This window comes from Phyllostomus discolor, chromosome 4, assembly GCF_004126475.2.
Source record: "Phyllostomus discolor isolate MPI-MPIP mPhyDis1 chromosome 4, mPhyDis1.pri.v3, whole genome shotgun sequence".
Classification (NCBI taxonomy): Eukaryota; Metazoa; Chordata; class Mammalia; order Chiroptera; family Phyllostomidae; genus Phyllostomus; species Phyllostomus discolor.
The window spans coordinates 177,069,088-177,095,498 of record NC_040906.2 but is presented as its reverse complement, the minus strand read 5'-3'; the positions used below and the strand labels follow the sequence as shown (position 1 = coordinate 177,095,498).

The 26,411-nt window shown below is 36.8% G+C and overlaps 1 protein-coding gene and 1 non-coding gene across 3 annotated transcripts in view; both read right to left on the bottom strand.

The window, feature by feature from the left end:
* The window catches only part of PKIB (cAMP-dependent protein kinase inhibitor beta), a 78,775-nt gene extending 53,724 nt beyond the window's left edge, over window positions 1-25,051 (bottom strand). The window contains exon 1 of one of the 2 annotated variants that reach the window (XM_036024638.1): window positions 24,975-25,051. In XM_036024638.1, the coding sequence (XP_035880531.1) occupies window positions 24,975-25,026 (52 nt within the window). In that variant the 5' untranslated portion in view covers window positions 25,027-25,051. Of the gene's footprint in view, window positions 1-5,042; window positions 5,207-24,974 lie in introns of those variants that run through there. The other variant, XM_036024640.1, reaches the window with a different exon arrangement.
* On the bottom strand, window positions 22,501-22,607 carry LOC114495754. The gene has a single exon (XR_003684431.1). It is a non-coding gene; the product is annotated as a U6 spliceosomal RNA (small nuclear RNA).
* Window positions 25,052-26,411: the final 1,360 nt, after the last annotated feature.

Genomic DNA, 26,411 nt, shown 5'->3' with positions numbered 1-26,411 from the left:
AATCACTAAAGGTAAGGTAGCTGTGGTTCTATAATGGACAGCAGAGTCAATGCAGTAATCAGAAGTCAGACTTGCAGAGAGAGAACAATGGTGTTGGCTAGTTGATATCATGGTATCCCTAGAAAACATAAATAGATGAGCAATCAAAAACATCTTACCTGAATTATTGAATTGTAGGACCAGTGAAGAGATGCCCATTTTCAATGATCAAAACAGAATCACAACCTCTCAATTGTTTCAGTCTTGACCTAATTTCAAACCCAGAACCCTTAATGAAGGGAACCTGCTCTACTGTCAAAAAGTCATACTGTTGATCTTTTCCCCAACCTTCTCCAAAAGCACCTATGCCCATATACTAGAGCAACTGTGCACTGAGGAAAGGAAAATGGTCAGAAGTGACCCAAATGCCCATGGCTCCTTCTCCTACTACATTACCTTTCTCTACCAGCCCATACCTATTGCCTTATGGGGAGTTCCCTAAAATTAGCTGACTGAGGAAGAGAAAACTTGAGCCTGGTTTTACAGATGATTCTGCACAATGCTCAGGCACCACATTGCAAGTGGACAGCTGCTGCATTCCAGCCCCTTTCTAATGCATCTCAAAGGGCAATGGTGGAGGGGAAATCCTCCCAGGGGGCAGAACTTTGATCGGTGATGTTGGGTGGTTGATTTGATTGGAAGGGGAAATGGCCAGAGGTACAAAACTGTACTGACTTACAGGATGTGGCCAATGATTTGACTGGGAGGTCAGTAATCTGGAAATAAAATAATTGGAAAACTGGTGAAAACAAAATTTGGGGAAGAGGTATATGGATATACCACTCTTGGGCAAAAAACATAAGATATTTGTGTCCTATATGGATGCTTACCAAATGGTCACCTCAGCAGAGGAGGATTGTTATTAGTCACATGGCAAGGATGACCTATTTTGTGTATACTGTGCCTTTTCACAGGCACTGCTGTGATTGCCCAATGGGCATATGAACAACAGGCCATCATGGCAGAGGTGAAGATTATACGTGGGCTCAGTAACATGGAATTGCTTCTCACCAAGGCTGACCTGGCTTACAGCCACCACTGAGTGCACAATCTGCCAGCAACAGATACAACACTGAGGTTCCCAGAATGGCACCATTCCCAGGATGATCAGCCAGCTATCTGGTGGTAGATTGATTATACTGGCCCTGCTTCCCTTATGGAAAGGGAGAAGCTTATTCTTATTGCATAGAAACTCTGGATATAGATTTTCTTTACTGCTGCCAAAACCACTATCCATAAATTTACAGAATGCCTTACTCATTGTCATGGCATTCCACATAGCACTGCTTCTGATCAAGGAGCTCATGTCAACCAGATGAAGTCAATGCTCATTCACTGGGATTACCATGTCCTCCTGTTGCCCTTCAAAATGGACCTCTGAATATCAGGCCCCAACCCCAACCCAACCCTTGGGCTCCCACTATCTGTGATCAGGCCTCTATGTTTATCTGCCTGGAGATCTATCACCTGCTTTCAGACTCTGTGTCACCACAGCCCGCCCACATGCTGGGATACCATCTGTTACACCTTGCTGGTTTTCCTGGATCCCTATCCCATGTCTGTCAGCACTGCTTCCTCCTGTTGCCATCATCATTTTCTCTAAATAATAAGCCCACTAGCTTGGCTGGGCTTTCTCCCATCAGCTGAAGTTAGTTCCAATTTCAGTGGCCTCTTTCACACTGCTGGGCATGTCCTGTCTTTAACAAACAAATTAATCCACCCCTCCACCACCAAGCACTTATTCTGAAGTTACACTGCTCTATGCCCAACAAAATATTTCAATTTAACAGATATCAAGCTCAATGAGCAGAGACTGAATTGTTTAACAAGGAGTTATGGGTGTATCATACCTCAAAAAGGTAGAAATCATGCACCAGTCTGTACAAAAGAAATCTGATAAACAGTGAAATGCTTTCACTGACACTACAGAGGTGAAAAGCAACTATCAAATTGTTTTCCAAAGAGCCTGCCATCCAATAGCATATTTATAAAGACAGAAATTGAAAAATGAAATAAATGATATTAACCCTTTAGGAGGTAAACAAAATGTCCACACAATGTGAAACAAGTCCCAGGCCTAGACATCGGGGCTATCACAGTCTACACAACTATGAGATACTGTATTTTGCCTAGACTTTAAAGCATTTTTTTAGTTTCACATTGTGCCTTAAGTTAAAACAAATGACAAAAAAATCATCAGTGGTTGAACATATAGTCACTGATACTCTGTAGAAACAATGTCTTTACCAGAGTAAGTTTCATAAATTAAAGGTGTGTTCAATCCTGACTGTTGTGACTCAGTGGATTGGATATTGTCCCGCAAACCAAAAAACTGTCAGTTGGATTCCCAGTCAGGGCAGTTGCTTAGGTTGCCAACCAGGTCCCCAGTTGGGTGTGTGAGAGAGGCAACTAATAGATGTTTCTCTTGCACATCAATGTTTCTCTTTCTCCCTCCCTTCCTCTGCAGCAGCCATGCCCACACATATGAAACGGTTATACACTAAACACTTTCATTATGATCAACAGCTAAAACATTTATGATGTCTTCCAGAAATGTAAGGAAACATTATCTGAGACAAGTGACAAAAATCAGCTCAGGTGCAGCTTTGGGACAATGATTTCATCTTTCAAATGTTATGTTCTTGATCTTTTAGGGTTGTGTTTAAAAATAACGACAAGCACTTATATTAACCTACCAATACATTTTTATTACTATGTTACAACTTTTATGCTATGTATAACATAGAATAAGAGGTTGACATTAAATTAATCAAAATAGTAGGTGTTCTCAACCATCTGTAAATTAGGATTTTACAGAATGAATTTGTATGTAAAATAATCAAATTATCATGATTAATTAAGTACATAATTAGGTACTTGATACTTAACACAAGCTGAACTTTCAATGTATAATTTATCTTACATAGAGTACATAGAAATTAAATTATATTCCAGCAGGTAGTCAAGATTACTGGTTTTATTTATATTATAAATGTATAAAACATCTTTGGAAAACAAAAACAAATTTGAAATGAATAAAATTTAAGAATTATTTGCAAATCTTTTAGTCCTAGGAGTTATATATTAGTTTAGAAGCTTAAAATAAAAATGAAATGATGAATTATTTGTCCTAACTCCATGTACTATAAATGACATAATCAGAACACCACCCTACTGTGCAAAGTGCCGGAGGCTGGGCCTGGTAAAGGAAACTCAAGACCTGAGTTAGAACCAAAAAGCCTTGGTTAGTTGGTGAGTCAGTTCTCTGTCTCCCATACCATCTTGGCACAGCCAAACCTTGCAGAAACAGATGTGCCACCTTCATTAATTAGCCAGCTGTTAACAAAACAATTAGGGCAAAGCCAAGTTGACAAGTAACTGGAAAAAGATGACTTTTGATTACCAGTGAAACCTGACCTGCCTGGCCATATTCTGCTACCTATTGTGGCAAATGGGACTTGATCCAGTAGTGGGGAAGGGGGGAAGGCAGTAATTACATTTATCTGGGATGGGAGAAAAGCAAGCATAAGAAAAAAATGATGGATTAAAGCCATACTGTAACTAGCCATTCTGAAGGCAGGGTATCAGGCATTTCCTGGATGAGGTGGCCCTAAGATTCCATTAACGTGCTTTTCTACATCTTCTGAAAACTTAAAAAGCAGCATGATGAAAAGAACAATGGACTGGAAAGGTACATATTTCTGTATTTCAGCCCATGCAATTGTTTGCTTTTGAGATTTGGGCTGGACATTTCAAGGACGTCACTAAACCAAGTGTGTAATCCAGAAAGTCATTTCACTCCCACAACCTGGTTTCTTCCCACAACCCGGCTCATCCGCCACTGGAGTTGCCTGGGAAAGTCCTAGTTTACTTACATTTTCCCAATGTCCCATCTGGCTTGGCCTTTGTCATTTCAAAAGGTCTCAGTGGTGACAATATATAAAGACATAAATTAGAAGGTTGTTTTCTCCTAACTCTCCTAGCAATAACATCCTGTCATCCAGGAGCCTAATTTAGGAGTAAGGAAGGCCACCAGATGTGAATAGCAAATGTCTTATCAAGGAAAACACAAATTTCACCAGGGAGAACAGAGCTAGAGCTATATATAACAACACAAATCTCAAAAACAAAATGTTGTAAAAGGCAGTGTGATATCTTATTCTTGCAAATTTTAAAAATACAGCTAGGACTAAATATTGGAATGGTTACATAAATACTTGGGCAAAACTATGAAATGGATTAGAACAATGGATCCAACTGATAGATGCTTCTAAAAGGAGACTGAAGTAATTATAGCATTTTATTTCTTTAAAAAGACTTTAAGCAAATATTATAAAATAAAGTAAGTGTCAGTTCTGAAAGGTAAGAGTTGATTTTTTTTTTGTCCTTTTCTGTCTTGTTTAAATTTCTGAATATATAAATATAATAAAAAATATAACATGGACTAGTGAATCAAAGAGAAGGTGGATCTAATTGAGAAAACCTGGAAAATTGAGCAGAGTAATGAAAATGACTCATTTATTGCAGCCATTTCACAGTTCACAGTCAACCACAATCTGTTGAGTTGATGTTACAGGCAATCACTAATTGTTTTATTGGCTCATGATGGCATAACCTGGCTATAGCACAGCCACCTGAGGTCCTTCTGGCTTTCTAAATGGCTAAGTCAAATTAGTCAATGCCAATATCAACAACATAACTAAAGCACCAGAATTGATTGCAACACAGATACACAGTTACAGCCATAGGTCATAACACATTGTCCAAGATCCTTTTTGATATAACAAATGGAGTGTGACAATATAGGTCCCCTAGCATAATTCAAAGAGCTACAGACTGAGCTATAAAAGGAATCTTTCCAATAACTAAGAACAGATAATAAGCAAATGCTAACAAAATGGAACACTGACCTGATGTATTTTACAACGTCATGTGCTGACTATTTTTCACTGTACAGTTTAGAAAGATTGTTTTTACAAACCCCAGGACAGGGAGAGACTTACCTCATTTATGGGTACCATTTTAACTTTTTGGATTGTTTAAGGCAGTCCAAGTGTTTCCCAAGATGAGACTCTGGGTCCCTGGAACAGTACCATGTATCAAGTGACTTATAGGCTACATTATAAATTAGTTCACTTACACTCATTATTTTATTCAATTCTCACCACAAATGAGAATTGACTGTGAGACTTGGACTATTACTATCTCCATTTCTTTGATGTAAGGCTCAAAGGTGAGAAATTTGGCCAAGGTCTGGGGGTTAAATGCAAAGATGGTGGGCTTGATTCCAAAACAGCCTTAGAGTCCTTCATTTTACTGTCTTTAGGGAAGCCCTTCCCATCAATGAGCTCAACAACAGACCCTGGAACTTTTGTTCTCAGAGATGAGTCCATTACCAACCCTCCAGCTGCAACCCTCCATTGATGGCAGCCATTCCTTTGATTAAATAAGAATGTCGTCCTCTCATTCATCCATCAATCAACCAATGTTTGCCTTCTCAATCCTCCAGAACGGATGGCATTCCTCATATAATTGAAGAGTGTTAGCATGTCATCCCTAAGACCTCCCCAAAGTACTGAACGTCAGTCACTCCTTCTATGATGGTCTTTTGAGTCCCTCACAGACCTGCAGTCAGTTTTCCCCAGATCAGCACTTTCATTCTGGCAGTTCACAAAACCTGGGTTACTGCAGCATCTACACATCTGTATCCTCAGTGACCAAAACAGTGCCTGGCACAGGGTAAATGAGGTAAGCACTCAGTAAATACTTACTGAATGAAGGGATGAGAAAGAGTTTTGCAAATACCATGAACATTAAATGACAATGGTATTTTGATTAGTACCAGTTAGTGCTAAACTCTCCGATGACCATCTCCATTCTTTGAATACATTCTTTTCTTCTTCCTTTACAAGGGTGTCTGTTCTGCTCTTTCGTTTGTCATTTTTTTATTTGCTTTGTCACCCATTTTATCCTCCAACTCATCACTTTCAATGATTTTTTAACAGTTTTTCGAAAGTGACAGACTGGCTAGCACAAAAGTTAACAAGATTTATTTCTTCCTCTCTGGGGTGGCACTTACTTGATTTTGTTACTCAAATTTAACACAAAGTGCCTAAGCCTCTCTTTTGGTTTTATTACTTATGAGAAGAAAACATTCTATACTGTTCTTTTGTCTACTTCCAGGCCTTTTTTCTGAGGATGGTCAATAATTATATACCAAATATACATCTATGCATAAATAAATATTCATGCTTAAACCAGTTTTGGTTCAGCAGGGGTACTTGAGCTAGGGCCTAAGCCTTATTATTATTATTATTTAGATTTAGACATTTCCAGGCATGTCTCATGAGTCAGCAAGGAGGATCTGCCAAGAATATAACTTCATGAGTCCTTGCAGCAAGAGCACTGATGACAGCTGCTACTCAACCCCCAGGATGAGGACCTCTAATCCTCCTGAGAAAAACCCACTTATTAACAGTCCCAGCCTTTCTGTCAGAGACAGAAAAACATCTTTAGAGTTTTTGGATAAAGAGAGTTAGACAAGAAAAACTGATCCAAGGATGGTGGTCAAGTTAGAAAAGAGGGTAAAGTGGGGTTAAATTGAATTCCATTAGCTTTATAAATTTATTTGAGAACTAATAAATATCACTACAATATTTATTATTCTCATCCAGGAATACAATATAAATCTCCATTACTACTAATCTTTTGTGTTTCTCAATAAAATGTTTTATTTATTTAATTCTTGTATATTCCTTATGTATTTTATTCATAGATATATAATATTTCATTGCTATAATAAATGGAATTTTTCATCATGTCTTCAATTTGTAGCTGTTCTAGGAAAGTCAAGTGATTTACACACATTTATCTTTTGTATGGCTACTTAACTAAAGTCTTATTCTAATCATTCTTTAGTTGATTTTCTTGGGATTTTTAGTAAAAAAATACATTTTTAAAGAAAAAAGATGTCACCTTTTTTCCAATAATCGTAACTTTTGGGGGGTAGCATACCATGCTGTCAAAGATTAAAGACTCATGAGTTAAGTCACTTTAAGTTTTAATTCAGCTCCACCACTAATTGGTTGTGTGAACTTAGTAAGTTACTTAGCTTCTCTGAGACTCAGCCTTTTAGTTTGTAAAACGAGGATGACAGCAGCCTATAGCTCCTAGAATTGTTGTGAATATAAAATGAGTTAATATTTGTAAAGTATTTAGAACTGTTTCTAACATACATAATAATTTTTTAAATGTTAGTCTTTTAAGAATTAATTGCATTGGTTGGAATGTATAGGATGATGTTAACTATAAGTGCTGAAGTTGGTCATATAGTGAGCCTCTAACATTTTTCTGTTTTCTTGAAATTAATTTTTCACAATTTATAACACTTCTCTATTCCTAAATTACTAAGTTGTATGTGGTTTTCTTAAAAGAAATATGGTTGCATTTTATCAAACATCATTTGGAATCTATTAGGAAGTAAAAAAAATAGGGGTTTTATTCTTTAGTCTATGACTATAAATTTCTTTTAATAAATTTCAAAATATGGAATATTTGTACATTCCTAGAATACACACCATTTTTACATTATTCTATTTTGTTGATTTCTATATTCCTGTATCTAGTATTTCAATTAAATTTTGTAATTTTCTTTTTTGTGCTACTTTTATTAGTTTATTGTTTTTGGCATTACATTTTTCATTAAATAAATCAGTAAAGTGTTTCATCTCTACATTTTATAGACTATAGAACAATGTGTTCCTTAAAAATTCATAGTTTCAATCACTAATTATTAATACCTGATGAAAACAAGAAAGTTTGCTCATCTGAACAGAGTATTTTAGCTCCTGCCAAATTTTCTTATCTAGGCTGATCAAGGACATAGGCTTCAGCATCACACAAAATTTGGCTCCAGTCCTAACTTCACCACCCAGTAGCTAAATGTGTGCACTTGGCAAGGTGCACTTTTATCCCTGGGAATAGCCATGCCTTCCTTACACTCCTCCCAAGCATTATTATGAGGGTTGCATTAGATTACATTTATAAATCACCATACACTCCACCTGAAATAGATTCAGTAAATTGCTTTATGGGTTAATTTTTGATTTTCCCTAAATACAAAATTAAGGTTGATAATTTTACTTGCTATTTTTCTTTGTATGGAGATTATAGTTGTTTATGTAGAAGTATAAATGTTTTTGATAAAATTATTTGTGTGAAATTACTTCATAATAAAAGATAGATTTCAATTAAGACATTATTCTCTAGTGACATAATTTAAAAGTTGACATGAAAGTAAAGATGCTCTGATAACAAAGGAAAATAAACCCATTGTCACATCTAAAGGAAATCTCAGTGGGTTAATAGGAAAGTTGCACTATTTTGAGAAAGCCAGGCAATGAGCCTAAACCAAATTTAATGTTTTCCACTCTTTCCTGTTCCCTAGCAGCTTTGTTCTCATGGCAATCCGAGAGTGGGAGGAGAAAGCTCTTTTCTGCAGGCTTACTCCGTGTTCTCTGATCTGCCATCTGACCTGTAAGAGGTGGGCAAGTCTTTCCCTCCAAGGGCAAGAACTCAGCCCTAAGGGATTGGTGTGGCCTCAAATACGAATCCCACCGACATAAGGGTTTTCGTGAAATATTAAGATTGAAACATAAATATATCCTCAGTTGTAAAAGATACGCAATTTGTATAGGTGAATATGAATATATAGATATATAGATGTATACAGTATGTACAGTAAAAGGTATATATACAGAGTCGGGCAAAAGTAGGGTAACAGTTGTGGGTACATGAAATGCAGAGTTTATTCTCATATTATTATTTATTAATTATTGTATTATTTTCTTTACAACTATACACCTACTTTTGCCTGACCCTGTATAATATGCAGCATCCATAGAGTATATATAGTATATACATGTGTGAGTATACATTCATATTCACCTCCACAAATGAATGCCACTTATATGTATCGTTGCCATGTATATGCTATATATACATATATACACAGACACAAATATACATACACACACAGAGATGGGCAAAGTAGATTAATAGTAATAATAAATAATACGATAATAAATAAAGGCTGTATTTCATATACTCACAACTATAAACCTACTATGCCCACTCCTGTATATAAATAATACGATATATAGAAGGATATATAGATATACATCATTAGAATATGTAAACCTCCTTCTCAAAAAAGTGTTTGAAATTTCTCTCCGTTTTCTGATTATAAATCTTTTACTGTGTATACTTGGTCTGGTTCCTTAACTTTTGGGGGTAGGACTTGACTTCCCCACAGGTAAAACATCCATAAGAGAACCTATTACACAGAGTTGCTGGGTGACTTAAACGGCATAAGCCATGTAGGACATGCCTGGCACATACTATGCTTTATATTTAGATTTATTAACTCTTAAATAACAAGAATAAATAGAATGTTCCTGCCAATGATATATATGATAATAGTAAAATAAATCATTTTTAAACATTTAACTTGAATAAGGCATCTTAAATTACATTTTCTATTACTATTGATTTATCTCAAGAGTATCCTTTAATCCAATGGCTTCGGCACATCAGTGGGCATGCATGTATGTGTGTATAAAACCAAAAGATGTAATTCTTGAGAAGAGTTTTAAGGGTTTTTTTAAATTAAAGAATATAGGTCCCTATAAAAGAGTACAGACCCTAATGCCAACAAAGTAGCTTCCCTCCTGCACCCAGAGCAAAGCTGTGCTCCCTGAACCCTTTGGACCAGTAGGCAAACAGCTGCGGCCTGAGGCCAGTAGTACTGGATGAAAAGGTAGTAGGAACAAAGAAGCTAAGAGGTTTATATCACTTCTCTCCAGTTGGCCAATGTTAATTATTTCTCAGATCCAACAGTTGCATGTTTCTCTACTTTACACTCTAGTCTCAGATGCAACTGTGTTATTCTAAGATACTGGAAGAGCTCAATTTTGGTTGTTCAAATATGTGCCTAAGATCTTCAGGAAGAGCCATTGCTCAACACCGGTAACTTAAGTCCTAAAAGCAGAACTCAAGCCTTCTTACAAAAGCTTAGTTTTGACATTTTTCAACTCACCTGAAGAGTCATTTATGGACTATGTTAAACATTAAAAATAAAATAAGATGTAGTCCTAGTGAGTTATCTCCTGATTTTTTATTCTTTCTTTTTTTTGTCCTCACCCAAAGATATGTTTTTATTGATTTTTTGAGAGACAGAGAGGGAAAGAGATGAGGCATCGATCGGTTGCCCCCAGCCAAGAATCAAACCCACAACCTAGGTATATTCCCTAACAGAAATCAAACCTGCAACATTTATGGTGTATCGCACAATGCTCCAACCAACTTAGCCACCTATCCAGGGCACTCTTGACTTTTTTATACAGAAAAAACTTCAAAGCAGTATCTCAAATATTAGTAGCAAGTTCTTCCTTTGATATTCAGGGCTACTTTGCCATTTAAGGCCCATTTGACAAGACCAGAGTTAACTTGCTGGCTTTTCTCAAAGGCAAATATTTGCTTTGGCTAAATAATGGTAACAGGAAAAGTTACATATTTAATATGACATAAAGAAAAATTACTTTCCATTGACCCAGAAAATTTACCTTGCAACTAAGGCTGAAGGAGAAAGAAACCAGAATGGAAGTACTTGAAATGAGAACCGTAGCTGCCACAACTACCTGCCTTGTGCCAAGTTCATGTTTAATTGAATTTACATCAATAATTTCATACATTGCTTGCAGGTTCGTAGAACATAAGTTACTGTCTTTGATTCTAAGGTCAAATACTTACTGCTAGCAACCCTTGTGTCTCTGAGGGAGGCTTATCCCCCTGCCAGACTGTGCTCCTTCTTCCATGGTGGAGGACCGTGACTACTCTGAAACTGCATGGGGGGAGGGGGGCGGTGATGCCCCACCTAGAGCCCCAGGTTGCTCAGCAACAGCCCCTTATGACTGCTCCTCTGGGAATGCTAAGCAACGGCACTGAGTCTGACCCAGCTGCTCCCAGTGCACTGCCTCTCAAGAGGGCCAGGTTAACAGGAGGCCAGGGGCTCTAACTGACTAGTTACATAATTTATACACATTTCTCAGAATGCTCTCCAACTGTCGCTCAGTAAAAATCAGAGCAGAGCTAATTCCCACCCTGAAGGGTACCCTTGAATGTATTTTTAATTTAAACTCTATCCTTGGATCTTTAGAGAAGCTGACAGAAAATTAATGCATCACATCCAAAATCCATGGCAAAAAAAAAATGTGTTAAAAAGCACACGTAAACATTGAAGGAGGCCATTCCTTTTTAAACCATATTTAAAATATGACTTTCAAAGCCTTCATAACTTTAAAGAATTTTGCTATTTAGGTATTGTCTGTTAAGAGACAAAAAAATGGGAAAAACATAAGAATTAAACCACATTACTCTTATGGCAAGCCTGTTCCTAAAATATCTTAACACATAACTCTATTAAAGTATAGCAATTCCTAGGAAAGGCCTTCAATTCTTTTCTATAGTTAAACCCACATTTACATCTTTAATCTCAATGTCTCCATAGTTCTAGAATCTTAACTCAAACTCATCAAATTGAAATTAGTCAAGTTTTTCCATCCACATCTGACCTTCTTCTTAGGACAAAGGCAACAACTCAGTCAATCAATCTAAAAACTTACCTGCACATTAAACATGAGTCCAGCCTTGCCCTATCTCCCTTACTTCCCCTTATCTCTCTGCAGTAAAGGAAGAGGTATATGACCCTGGAAGCATAGACTTGCAGCCAGTATATCACAGTACAAATAAGATTCCATTACTCCACTAATTTAAAGTAGTCAAGCCCAAGCTACTTAGCATGACATGCAAGGCACTTCTGAAATGACTTCCCATGGAATTTCCAGCCACATATGCTGTCACATGTGATTTAATTATAGTCTCCTAAACACATCACACACTTTAAGTCTCTTTCCTCTTCCTAGCACACATTCTCCTTTGCCTGGTAAACTACTGGTTATCCTTAAAGATGTAGCAATAACATCACTTCTGCTGAGCAACTGTCCCTGATTTTAGAATTACTTATAACCTAAATGTCTTTATACTTGATTCACACTGCTATGGTGGCATTAGTCACATTGTTTTCAGTATAAATCCCATGATCTTCAAGGATTAGTGCCTTGTTCTTGCAACCTGGTCTCCTTGGTATCTGGCATATTCCTCAGCATTAAAGAGGTATTTATAGTATCATTTATTAAGGGTTAGAGAACTGTACTCCTAGGCAAAATTATAAACTACATTAGGATTGGGCATTTTTAACCTTTTAATTAACCAGGATGGGTAATAAATAAATTCACCTAAAAACAAAAACTTAATCTTAGTCTGGTCTAGTCTTCTTCTCCATAAACTATGCTCAATCATGGAGGACAAATAAATACCAGGTCCCTCTATAGTGATGCAATCCATCCAGTAACATGGTTAAAATAATCAGTTGGCTCATGCCCCTTCTATTATAATAACCTGAAACTAAGGGGAGCTATATGGCCAGGTAATCAAATCACTCAAAACTGTTGCAGAGCTAATACAAAGGAAGATAGTTTCCCCTTCAGATTCGCAGCCTTAAAGCAGGCTTTGCAGAAATCTTGGTGCTAAAGTAGGGAAGACAGTATTAAAAGAGACAAATAAAAATTAAGATTAAAGAAAAAGCAAGCAAACTTACTCTAATTTAAAACTTCCTAAAATATTACTTCACAGAACAGCATTTACTCAAAATCTGGCTCCCTCAAAGTACCAATTTAAAAAATAAATAGGCAAATAAGCAAACAGCACACAAAAGGCCACAAATACAGTTTCCAAGTCTAATATGACAAAGCCACTCAACTTCGTAGCTCCTTACTTCTTACCACCACAGGAGCTAGAGATTTTGGCTCCCATTTTCAAGTATATCAATGTTTTTATGATTCTTCTATAACTTCTTAGGTTCATATTATGTAACATAATTGCCAAATATTTGATATTAGCAATAATAATGACTTTCTCAATTATCCATGCAACACAAACCCTACTCAAATGGAAATCTGAATTGTTAACCTATCCTGTGTTAAACTGAGAGAATTTTATTTCTATTACTAGATTGTGCATTCTATATACTGCTAAGTCTATGCATCTTCAAGTAGGAAACCTGTAACTTAGAATACTTGACTATATGCTGAAGGTACTCACAACCTTATGACAAATTTGCACATCAAAGCAGTCCTACTTGAATATATATATATTCAAGTTTGAACTATTGAACTATATATAACAGTTAACTATATATAAACAGTTAACTATTATAAAAATAGAATGAAATTTTTATAAAACTTTATAAGGGTGAATACAGATTTTAAAGAACCTTTGCATTTTTCTATTGAGCACTTTGAATTATGCCTCTAGATTTCTGGGAAATCTTTGGTGGAGCAAAGCGAGAAGGCTTCTCTTGGGGATTCCCTCCTGGAATATGCTGAGAGAGGGTTTTCTTCACTTTCATGTAAAAGTGAAAAATAGCTTGGCTCTCACTTATTACTATCATTAAACTCAAAGAGCTACTTCACTTAGACATTACCATTACTCTTTTATTGCAGCTTAACTTTGTAACATCTTTTTTATTTTGTAGTAGCAGTCTTTTCTTGTCCAATATTAGTCTTACATCTTCCTGCAGATACCTCACAAGGACCATGTGAACCCTTGTATACATACGGGAAAATGATCTCAAGTAGTGGAGGGTGTACTCCTCCTGCACTAGATGCCAGAAATGTGCTGGGTACTAACAATCATTAATCATAACACTCAAATTGCAAGTAATTAGTCACAACACTATCCTGCAAATGAGAGAGAATGAGACAAATGTGCTGGGTACTTGAAAATCATTAATCATAATATTCAAATGGCAAGTAATTAGTAGCAACATTATCCTGCAAAAGATGAGAAAAAGGACAGAGACAGAGACAGAGACAGAGGAAAACTAAGCCTACGTGAGGATAAGTAAACCTGGATCTAACTTCAACCTTCTGCTTGTTTCTGTCTCACATTTCCATGTCTGCTTCCCAAGTGTTTATTTCTTCTAGCTAAATTTCTCTATTTTATGACTATTCCTTCTACTACTTTTGCAATAAATCACCATTGTGAACAATGTGCATGTGTGTGTGTGTGTGTGTGTGTGTGTGTGTGTTCATTTGTAGAATTAGGATGTCCAAAATAACTTGACCATGACAAAACAGAGTTGGGGCATCACTTACCCTCTTCTGAATAACATACTGCTCTTAATACAACTTAAAAATATACTACCTTTGCTGGATATCAAAGTGATATTACCAATTCATATTGAATAGTCCAATAAACCAAAATCCTGCAGTAATTTTTAAAATAGATTCTGTTAGCCTTGTTTGGAGCATGATCCCATACACAAAAAGATTGCAGGTTTAATTCCCAGGCAGAGTATACACCTAGTTTGTGGGTTTGATCCTCAGTCAGGGCATGTATGGGAGGCAGCCAATCAATGCTTCTCACATAGGTGTTCCTCTCTCACATCAATGTCTCTCTCTCCTTTTCCCTTCCTCTCTCTCTAAAATCAGTAAACATATCCTTGGGTAAGGTTTAAAATAATAAAATAAATAGATCTGCTAATGACGATTTCTTCTCTGTTTTTCAAAATGTATACAACTTTTAGTCAAGAAGAATTACACCCACCCTTCTCAAACTATCCCAAAAAATCAAGAGGAGAAAGAAGATTCCAAGCACATTTCATGAGGCCATCTTTATCCTTAGTTCCAAACCAGGTAACAACACCACAGAGCAAGATATAGGCCAATGTCCTTTTTGAACTTAGATGCAAAATCCTCAACAGAAATATTAGCAAACTGAATCCAACAATACATTAAATGATCATACATTATGATCAAATGGAATTTATTCCTAGATGCAATGTTAATACAATATCTGCAAATCAACTTAACATGATACATCACATAAATAAAATAAAGTATAAAATAATCTATGACATCAATAGATGCAGAAGAAGCATTGACAAAATCTAGCACATAATAATGACTATATATAAAAATCCCATAACTAACATCATACTTAACAGGGAAAAACTAAAAGTGTTTTCTTAAGATCAGGAATGAGACAGGAATGTCCACTTTCATTATTCTTATTCAACATAGTAATGGAAGTCCTAGACACAGCAATCAGACAAGGAAAAGAAATAAAAAGAATCCAAATTGGAAAGAAGAAACAAAACTGTCCTTATTTGCAGATGACATGATACTGGATATAGAAAACCCTGAAGATTCCACACACACACACACAAAAAAACCCTACTAGAACTGATGAATAAATTCAGTATACTATCAGGATACTGATATAAAAATATTCAGGGATAAGTTTCATTTTTATACACCATAATGGACTACCAGAAAGGGAAACTAAGAAAATAATCCCATCTGTAATTGGATCAAAAAATAAAATACCTAGGAATAAATTTAACCAAGAAGGTAAAAGATCTGTATTCAAAAAATTGTAAGACACGGAGGAAAGAAACTGAAGAAGGTACATGGAAGCATATACCATGCTCATGGATAGGAAAAATTAACATCTTTAAAATGTTCATACTACCCCCAAAAATTTCCAGATTCAACACAATTCCTAGCAAAGCATCAAATGTATATTTCACAGAACTAGGACAAATAATCAAAAAATGTATAGGGGACCACAACAGACCCCAAATTGCCACAACAATCTTGAAAAAGAAGAATGAAGTTGGAAGTATCATGCTACCTAATATCAAACTATGCTACAAGACCATAGTAATCAAAAGAGCATGGTACTAGAAAAAACAAATATACATCAATGGGACATAATAGAGAGTACAGAAATAAACCTATGCCTATATGATAAATTAATGTATGACAAAGGAAGTTAGAACATACATTGAGGTGAAGATGGTCTATTCAATAAATTGTGTTGGGAATATTGGACAAATATATGCAAAAAAAAAAAATCAAACTAGACCACCTTGTTATACCATATACAAGAATAAACTCAAAATGGATTAAAGACTTAAATGTAAGACTCGAAACTATAAAACTTCTAAAAGAAAATGTAGGCAGTAAAATCTCTGATATCTCTCTTAGCAATATTTTTTTCTGATATATCTTCTCAGGCAAGGGAACAAAAGAAAAACAATGAACAAAGGGGACTACATCAAACTAAAAAGTTTTTGCACAGCAAGGGAAGCCATCAACAAAACAAAAAGACAACCTACTAAATGAGAGAATATATTCCCCAATAATACACCTGAGGAGGGGTCAATGTCCAATATTTATAAAGAACTTATACAGTCCAACACCAAAAACCAAACAAATAAACAACCCAAACTTGGCTCGGTGGCTTAGTTGGTTGGAGCATCAGTCCCATAGACCAAAAGTCTGCAGGATCAATTCTTGGTCAAGGAACATACCTAGGTTGTGCGTTCAGTCCCCAGTTAGGGCATGGACAGAAGGCAACCAAGCAATGTTTCTCTCTCTCTCTGTCTTTCTCTGGCCCCTTTTCCTTTCTCTATGAAATTAATAAACATATCCTCAAGTGAGGGTTAAAAAAACAAAACAAAAAATACAATCTTTTTAAAAAATGGTCTGAGGACCTAAATAAACTCTTCTTCAAAAAGGACATACAGATGGCCAATAGGCATAAGAAAAGAAGCTCAATATCACTAATCATCAGACAAATTAAAATTAAAATGATAATGAGATACCACCTCACACCTGTCAGAATGGCTATCATTGATAAATCAACAAACAACAAGTGCTGGTGATAATGTGGAAAAAGATAACCCTTGAGCACTGTTGGTAAGAATGCACATTGGTGTAGTCTTCATGGAAAATAGTATGGAGCTTCCTCAAAAAATTAAAAATAGAACTGTTTTATGGCTCAGCAATTCCACTTGCGGGTATATCTGAGGAAACCCAAACCACTAATTTAAAAGACTATGTGGATCTCTATGTTCATTGCAGTGTTATTTATAATAACCAAGATATGAAGCAACTCAAGGGCACTTCAATAGATGAGTGGATAAAGAAGTGGAGGTACATATATACAATGAGTATTAGCCATAAACAAAATGAAATTTTACTATTTGCAATGCTATAGATGGACCTAGAGGACATTATGCTCCATGAAATAAGTGAGTCAGTGAAAGACTAGTACCATATGATTTCACTTATATATGGAGTCTACAGAAAAAAATAAATGAACAAACAAAATTGAAACAGAATCATAGATAAAGAGAACAGACAGAGAGCTGTCAGAGGGGTGGGAGTGAGACTGGGTAAAAAAGGGATTAAGAAGTACAAATTCATAGCTACAAAATAGTCAGGGGGTATTTTGTAGCTATGGGAATATACAAATACAGAAAAGGAAGAGATAGAGTTATGTAGAATATAAGGGAATATAGTGCAGCATAGGGAAGTGCAGCATAGGGAATATAGCAAATAATATTGTAATTACTATGTATGGTGCCAAGTGGGTACTGGAAATGTGGTGGGGAAAGTTTGTAAAGTATATGATTGTCTAACTACTATGCTGTATACCTGAAAATAATACAAAACAATATTAAGTGTAAAATGTAATTGAAAAATAAAATTAAAAATAAGAAAGCTGAAGGAAGAAAATGCTAGATATGGGTAGAAATTAACAAAATAGGAAATAATACAATAAATAAGACTAGCAAAAAATGTATATAACTCTTGTGCTTATTTACATATAAACAAGCTGACAAAATACCTTTGACTCATAACATACACCACTGATTATATGACTTCCTACACAAAATCACTCAGGGATGCAAACTGCTAAAAATTTAACACTAAAGTCTTTCTCCCATTATTTAAGATTCTTCTCTATAGCTCCAATGTATGTTTCAACACTTACCTTCTCCCACTCCCTGAAATTCTACATAACTCTATCTCTTCCTTTTCTGTATTTGTATATTTGTTTATACTGTTCTTGCAATCAGGAAAGTTTTGCCCAGTCATTGAAATTCCATCAGTCCCTCAAAGATCATCCCAATGACTACATCCTTTATAAAGTCTTTCTGATGAATTTCAAAGTTTATCTTTCTCTTCTTTGAAACCCTGCAGCACTTTTTACTTCTTTTGTGGTACCTATTACAGTCAGCCTGGCAGAAATGTTATGTGTATTATCTGCCTTCATCTCCCCCAAACAGATAGAATTCTAAGCTTCCTGTAGAAAAAACTGGAGTCTCACTCATTCTTGTATGCAGCATATCACTAACACAAGGACCTGAATCAAGGAGGGTGCTTTTATTTATTTATTGTTCTTTAGGAGGGTGCTTTTAAATAAACACTTATTTATTTGATTTTTTAACTATTCATCTCAGAGGTGTATGTACTGAGTTTAAAAATTCATTGAAAACTTTTAAAAAAGACATCATTAACCATCCACAGAAATGAACCTGACAATAAATGAGCACATATAACATTAAAATGTGGAATTAAAGACTCTGTTTATAATAATATAGGTACTTCTGTTCAATGTACTCATTTAAAGATGAAGAACCTAAGTCATATTCATATTGGTGTGACTGTGTTGACAAAAAGCTAAAATCTCAAGAGGTTAGGAAACTTCTTCAGGTTCACATGACTAATTAAAGCTGAGTTGGCCTCATGACAAAGCTTTTTAATTTCTACTTTAGTTATTTGTTCCACTACTACCATTCAAATCATCTGCTGACATATTTTTTAAATGCTAGCTGCAAAAATATGTATGTAAAGAAGAAAGGCTACCTTTTTTCTTTTTATTTATCTTCAAAATACTATTTAAATAGGCAGAATTTTAAAAATGCATTAGTAACGATTAAGGAGAACTATATTGAACCAAATTTATTTATACAAAGCTTATTTATTTTACAATTTAACTACAAAGAATACAGTTGAGAATCAGGACATTTAAAAAATACTGCTGTTCAGTTAAAATAAATGTCATAAGATCTACGCACTAGTCATGTTCACCTTCTTTACATGCTGCACGTTTAATCAAGGCCTGTTTATGCCTCTGTTTTGTTTTTAACCTGTTTGTCACTAATTTGGATGGTAGTAAAAATTTTGCCTGCCGAACAGCCATTTCCCCTTTGACAAGCCTTCCCTCCTATGTTCACTCTACATGATTCAGTTGTTACCAAGCATGAAGCTGAAACCGAGACCTGACAAATCAGAGCTCCAGATATGCCCCTAGCCACAGCGATTAGTTCAGAATTGCTGTGTGACTCAAACCCAGTCCCAGCAAGCTTACGACATTTTCTAACCCAGCAAATGCTTAAAGAGTGGGCTCATGATGCAAGTTAGTTCACCTTAGGACTGATGCAAACCTACTAGGTAAAGGTGCTTTTTTTTTTTTAATTTAAACTTAAGAAGTTAGACCTGGAGCTGGTAACAGCTATTTTATCATTAAGCACAGCCTGAGAATAAAGTCAAGTTGAAGGAGAACAGAGCCAAGAGGTAGAAGGAAATTGGGTCCCTCAAAAATAATTTGAGTTCTAGGTTAAACTATGACTAAAGTCTGGGTTACATAAATCTGATGAATTCTTACGTCCTCAAGCCAATTTGATGCTGATTTTCTATGTTTGGCAATTGTAACATTCCTAACTAATGCACTTGGTTATCTGAGTTTTTCAACTGCCACTAGATTTAAAGGGTCACATATAGAGGGAGGGAGAGGGAACACACACAGTAGGTCCTCATTTAATATCATTGATAGGTTCTGAGACTTTAAGCAAAACAACATATAATGAAACAAATTTTACCATAGGCTAGTTGGTATAAGTAAGAATTAAGTTCCTACAGCATCTCACCAATGGTATAAGAAAATGACATTATTCAAGGATCTGCTGTACTTCAGATGAACAAATAGCTCATAGCTTGAAAGTGAAGATGAAGAGAGATGACATGTAAAAAGAAAATAACGAATTTCAAAAAGTTGAAGTCTTTATGTCAAGGACTTACTCCTTGTGGCATTCTGAGAAATCCCTCAGTCCCAGAAAAACCAGAACAGTTGACCATGCTCCTTGGAAGTACAGGGATTTTGCAATAATTTGCATAAAAAAGAAGATAGGGGTCATAAGGTCATGGAGGACTCAAGACAGGTGGTAGTGAGACTGAGGTTGCTGTAGTTGTAGGGAAGAGAGTGGTAAGAGTCTAGCAAGAAGCACATAGAATTCTTAGGTTCTCCATTGACTTGAGCTGATAGAAATGGAAAGCACTGAGACATATCTGACTCCAAGCAATAAGAGCATGGAGAATGAAAACAGAGGGTCAAGTTATTGGCCACCCCAATGAACAAGCATAGATATGAATTTCTGGATTAATGTAAAAAAAAAAAAGAATATAGGTGCTATGCCCAGAGAGTTTCTGAATTCACAATTTTAGGAAGGAACAATTTCACAGGATAGCAAGCCCAGGGTGTGGTTCCAAAAGTGGCTTGGTAAGGAGTAAAAGAGAAGGTCACTGTGTGAGTCATGGAGATAACTGAGAAGGTGTATTGGATGTAAATATGAAGTCAGTCAGATTGAGGACAGGAGAAGATGACTGCATATCAGTTGCTGGAGTGTTCAATGAAGGAGAGACTTATTCAGATGGTGAGCAGATAATAGGAATGAGCAATGGTGGAGGATAGCATAGCCAGATGGCTGAGAGAGCAGGGGTGAGTATAAGACAGTGGAGAAATAATGGTGTGGAGGTGGGATAATAGGGCACGTGACCCACCTCCCTACCCTAAGATTCAGGAACCGTGATATTCAGGGAGAGTCAAGTTTCAGGGCCAGGAAAAAAAGTGAAGGTTTAAAGGAGTTTATTGTGATTGAATAGGTGTTCCGGAGAGCACTGTGGAATGATTTTGAAGAAAGAATAAAAACAAATTAGGTGAGAGAGAGACAGAACAACACATAATAAAATTTTAAGGCAGAGAGGAAAAAAAATAAGTAGACAAATGATAAAAACAGAAAATTAAAGCATTACAAAATTATGTTTTTAAGAGCCAACAAAATGATATGTTTCTAAATTGGTAATGTGAGAATTCGGGAAGAGCCCACAGCTGTGATGTGAAACCTGGATACTTTTTACCTGGATACTTTTTATGGCTGACATGTGAGGGACAGGTGTGTCTCAAGGCACCTTAGGGAGGCGGTCAGAGAGGCTGCAGTTAGGTGTCACGTGTAGGCAGCCAGGCGAGGGTGTGGGTGGAAAGTCTGTGGGTCTTCCCAATGGTAGGGGCAGCTATAAGGAAGTTTGACTCCTAGGAGGTGCAGTGGGGAGGGGCACAGGATAGCATTTCAAACCAGTGGAGAAGAAATCAATTACAGAATGAAAGGATTTAAGAGAAGACTAGCCATGAAAAAATAACAATTATAAAGTTAGGCTCCCTACTAAAATAACTTTCAAAGGATAAAAATTTCAAATAAGAGAAGACATCAAAAGTACTATAAGAAGTGTAGTTGGACATTTTTACCAGTGGGAAAGTCCTTCTTGAGAGTAACAAAATCAGAATGAGAGAATAAAATTGACAGCAGTTTTGACCCGTAAAATGAAAGTATTCTACAAAGCAATGCTCACCAAGTAGTCCATGGCAAAAAAGAAAAAAAGAAAGAAACTGATTAAAAAATTGTAACATAACAGATACACAGAGTTAATATCCTTATGAATAAAAAGCTCTTGAAGCAGACGAAAAAGGATTAAAAATAAGCAAAAAGATACCAAAAACGGAATTCATAGAAATATATCTAAAGTATCTATTAAACATTTTGGCCAACAAAAAATATTCAGCCTCACTAGCAATCAAAGAAATACAAATATGAACTATCATTTCTCACTAATTTCTAAATTTTTAATATTTGAAACTGTATGTTAGTAAAAAATGTTGTTTAGCATAGAAATTGCTATTAGATTTCTGAAAAAAATTTAGAATGTATCAAAAATCTTTTTTTTCATTTTAATCATTGTTCAAGTACAGTTTTCTTTCTTTTACTCTCAATCCAGCCCATCCACCCAACCCTCCCCACTTCCCTCCCATTACAACCCTCCCCCTAGTTTTTGTCCATGTGTCCTTTAAATTTGTTCCTGTAAACCCTTCTCATTGTCCCCTGAAATTCCCTCTTCTTTCCCCTGTGGTCACTGTCAGCCTGTCCTCTATTTCAGTGTCTTTGGTTATATTTTGCTTGTTTCTTTGTTTTGTTGTTTAGGTTCCTGTTAAAGGTGAGATCATATGGTATTTGTCTTTCACTGCCTGGATTATTTTGCTTAGCATAATGCTTTCCAGCTCCACCCAAGCTGTTGCAAAGGGTAGGAGCTCCTTCTTTCTTTCTGCTGCATAGAATTCCATTGTGTAAATGTACCACAGTTTTTTGATCCATTCATTACAAATATGGAACGCTTCACGAATTTGCGTGTCATCCTTGCTCAGGGGCCATGCTAATCTTCTCTGTATTGTTCCAATTTTAGTATATGTGCTGCCGAAGCCAGCACATATATCAAAAATCTTTAAAAAGTGAATATGTTCTCACCTTGCAATTCTGTGAAAGTTTACTTAAAGAAATTAATCAAACAGGTGTGTAGAGTATATAAAGATTATGAATAGAGATATCTACTATGATGTTGTATATAAAACCAAATTTGGAGAAATTGTGCATACTTACCAATAGGGATTAGTTTAAAATTTAATAGAATACTATACAGCTGTTAAAAGTATAATTATTTTCTAGGAAAAATATATTAAGATGATTCATTAAATGGAAAACAGGACATACACATAATATGTAACTTTTAAAAAAAAATTATGTATGAGCAAAGAATGTTATAATTAATGGTGAAAACAAATTAAAATACTTTTTAAAAAGTTGGGAAAAATAAATATATGTGAGTAAAAAATTCTGCTTCCTCCCATTTTTGCAGTTAAAACTGAAAGGTTTATGTTTCATTTCAAAGCATTCAAACCTAGAACCCAAAACATGGACTTACCTATGCTGGGTTTTACTTGCAGTTTAATATTGTTGGGCAAAAATCACAAACATCTCAGAAAGCTGACACAGATCTACTCTGTAAGGAAAACATTCCCTTTTTCCCTGAAAATTTTCACCCACTGCTCCAGGAAAAAAATGGATAAAAACAGTTTCCCCTCCATGTGGTAGACTGGCCCCATTTCCACACTATCAAATCCATATGGTATAAATGAACAGAAAACCTGAAATGACCTTATTTAGACATGCACCTGGTTCAGTGGTATTGGACTCTGACCAGGTTTTAAAACTGAATTATGGTGATTATTTTACAATTTGGTAAAATTTTTAAAAAATCATTGAAAGTAGTAACTTTCTAAAAAGTTCTGATTTAAAATTTTAATTTAAAATTCTCTAAAGAGGAAAGAAAATTATTTAACAAAAGTGATATTTGATACATTTTTAAATATCCTGCATAAGGTATTCCATTAGCCTTTGATATTTTGTTGAAAAAGTTCTGGTAAATATAAAACCAAAAAGTGAATTACTAAATATTTTTTCAAAAAAATTTTTCCCAAAGTATACTTTGCTTCAAAACTGAATCACTTGATCTTCCAAAATACCTATTCTGAAAATAAACTTATTAAAGATAATGTCGGTGGAGGGATATGTCCAGCAGGGGACGTACTAACAGGAAAAAAAAGAGGGTTTTTAAAGTGCTAGTCTTAACCAACCTTAATTAAAAACCTACCCCATTACTTCCTGTGAGCTTATGACCACCAGATCTCATTTTAATAATCTAAATTCTCAGCTTTTGAATATTAAACCCCAGACTATTTTTTTAATGTGTGGCAATGTCAATAAAGAAGTATCTGGGATTTTGAATCTACATGTATACAAAGAGAAATTCAATACTCAAAATAAATCTAATCCAATACTTTTTCAATATCCAAATCATTAATATGAATTTTACTGTTTCCCACCACCGCCTTAGATGAATGTTTAAGTGATCGTCAGCCTCGAATCTCCACTTTCCAGTCCCGTACAATACTCTAATAACACCACCTGCAGTTTTTTGGTTTCTTCCTTAATATTTTTTTAGTGTTTCCTGTGAGCCCCCACTCAAGCCAAGAGCTTCTCCAAAGGGACCGAGTGGGGCTGTGCTGCGCAGGATAAGCTCTGCGAGGATGGGACTGGCCGGTCCATCTCAGCATCACTCAGCAAGGACCCCAGCCTGGACAGCTGGTAACGAAGATTCATCTCCCGCACCCCGCTCCCCGCCCCGCCACTCAGAAGGCACTGTCAGGAGCTACCCAGGGGGTTGCAGCAGCTGCACTGGTCAGGACTCTCGCCCTCCATCCTCTAAGCCCGTAGACCACGTAACGTTCAGATGTCTCCCTGGCTACAGCCAGGGTCCTAGGCTCCGGTAAAATCCAATAGCTGCCAGGGATCGTTGGGATCACCCGGTCTAATTATCCCCATATTTTATGCCAAAAACAAAAATGGTACTGGTGAGGTGAGGTGACCTGGATAAAACCACTCAGCTCGACGCTGGCAGAGCCGGTGAGAACTCAGGTCCTGCTGACCCGGTGGTCCGGAGCGGCTGCCTGGGAACGCGCAACCGGAGCAAAACGACGTGGCACCGCCTGCGTGAGTGGGGAAGGGCTCTGCAACTTATGACAGGTCACCAATATCCACCTTCTGGTCGGAGTGCGCAAAAAGCAGGTGGCCAGACCTCCCCGGTTACGTCCGTTGACCAGAGCCACCCAGTTCATTTTAAAAGTATCCTAGTTTGCATGTGAATAATGTGATCACTCTAGTGAAGGGGGGCATCCGCTTCGAAACGGCCCCCCCCACCCCTTGTCGACTGGGCGTAATATGGGGAAGTTGCACGTACCACATATTCGCTGGCTCAGTCTCCCCCGACTGTCCAAGTCCCTTCCGTCCATTCTCACACCGTCAACACCCACTCCCGCCGCCCCTCCACCAGGTACGTACCAGCCGTGCCTGGGCCAGGTGTCCTCCTGCGCTGGGGCTCGCCCAGCTTCTCTGTGGCCGGGAGCTGGGACGCGGGCTCTAGCTCGCTGCCGCCTCTACAGTCCAGAGGGATGCGGTGGAGTCTGAACTGTTGCGCTGAGGTGCAGCCGAGCGGTGGCTGCGACTCGGAGGGCGGAGGAAGCAGCCGCTGGGACCCGCCCCCGAGCTCCTAGAGCGCGGTGTCCCGCTCCTGGTGCAGCCCGGGTCTCCCTCCGTGGAGCTCTCTCGGCAAGTGCCACGGTAGCTCTTACACGTTGGCGTGCGCGTTAAAAGCCAATTGATCATCCTTGCTCATCCCTGTGTGACTGTTCAGCTTCTGTCAAGAATGTGCTTGATGTGAATACGGGAACTTCGCTTCTCTCCCTGCTCCCAGACTGCAACTTCTCGTGCTGACTTATGTGCGTGCTCACCCTGCGCTTTTGTGCTCCAAGAGTCATAAGGTTGCACTTTGATCTATTGGTAGCTGTTTGGAGAAGGTAGGAATTACACAGTTTTCTTATCTGTACCCGGAATCTGGGTTTTCCCGTTTATTAACAGATTGGGAATCAACGTGCAATGTTGACTACTTTTGGGCAAAGCAAAGCGGAAAACAGTGTTAGGTACTCAAAGAAAAATGAGGTCCTTATCACTAAGGTTTCATTGTGTCCTTGAAGCCCCATATTAAATGGATGAGATACTAATGCAAAATTTAAGGTGCTCTTTGCTTCCTGAAAAAATGGTTTGTCTTCACTGAATTCCCAAGATCTCTGGTTTCCTGAAAGTCATTATTAGTGTTCAAAGTCTTCTTAACAACCTAGGTTCACTGACGCTGTGTTCTGGCTTCCTATTCAAGGTCTAGATACCTGCAACTTCGCTACTACTTCCAAATTCTTTTTTAGGCAATGGCTATGTGAGATATAAAAATATAATTAAGTAAATATTTTGTATAAAATACTAATGGTGCTACAATCAGGTCCTTTAACTTATATAATATCCCCATGCTCACAATGTAGTAATAATTATCTCTATTTTCACAGAATAAATTGAGGCCTATCAGGGTTATATAATCTGAATAAGGTTGAACTACTTAGAAAGATGCCAAATCAGTTTTTTGACTTAAGTCTTCTAACTTTAAGGTTGATTGACATTTTTTAACTTACACCGTGTTGATAAAGCTTGTCATTTTACTTAATGCTGGCCAGTGCATTTTATTTTCTAAAAACAGTTGTGTGGTCATAGAGATACTAATTAAAGAAATTGCAAGTTATTTGGATTTTTAGCGTGACTTGAAAACTTATTGGGTATTATTCCTAAGGCA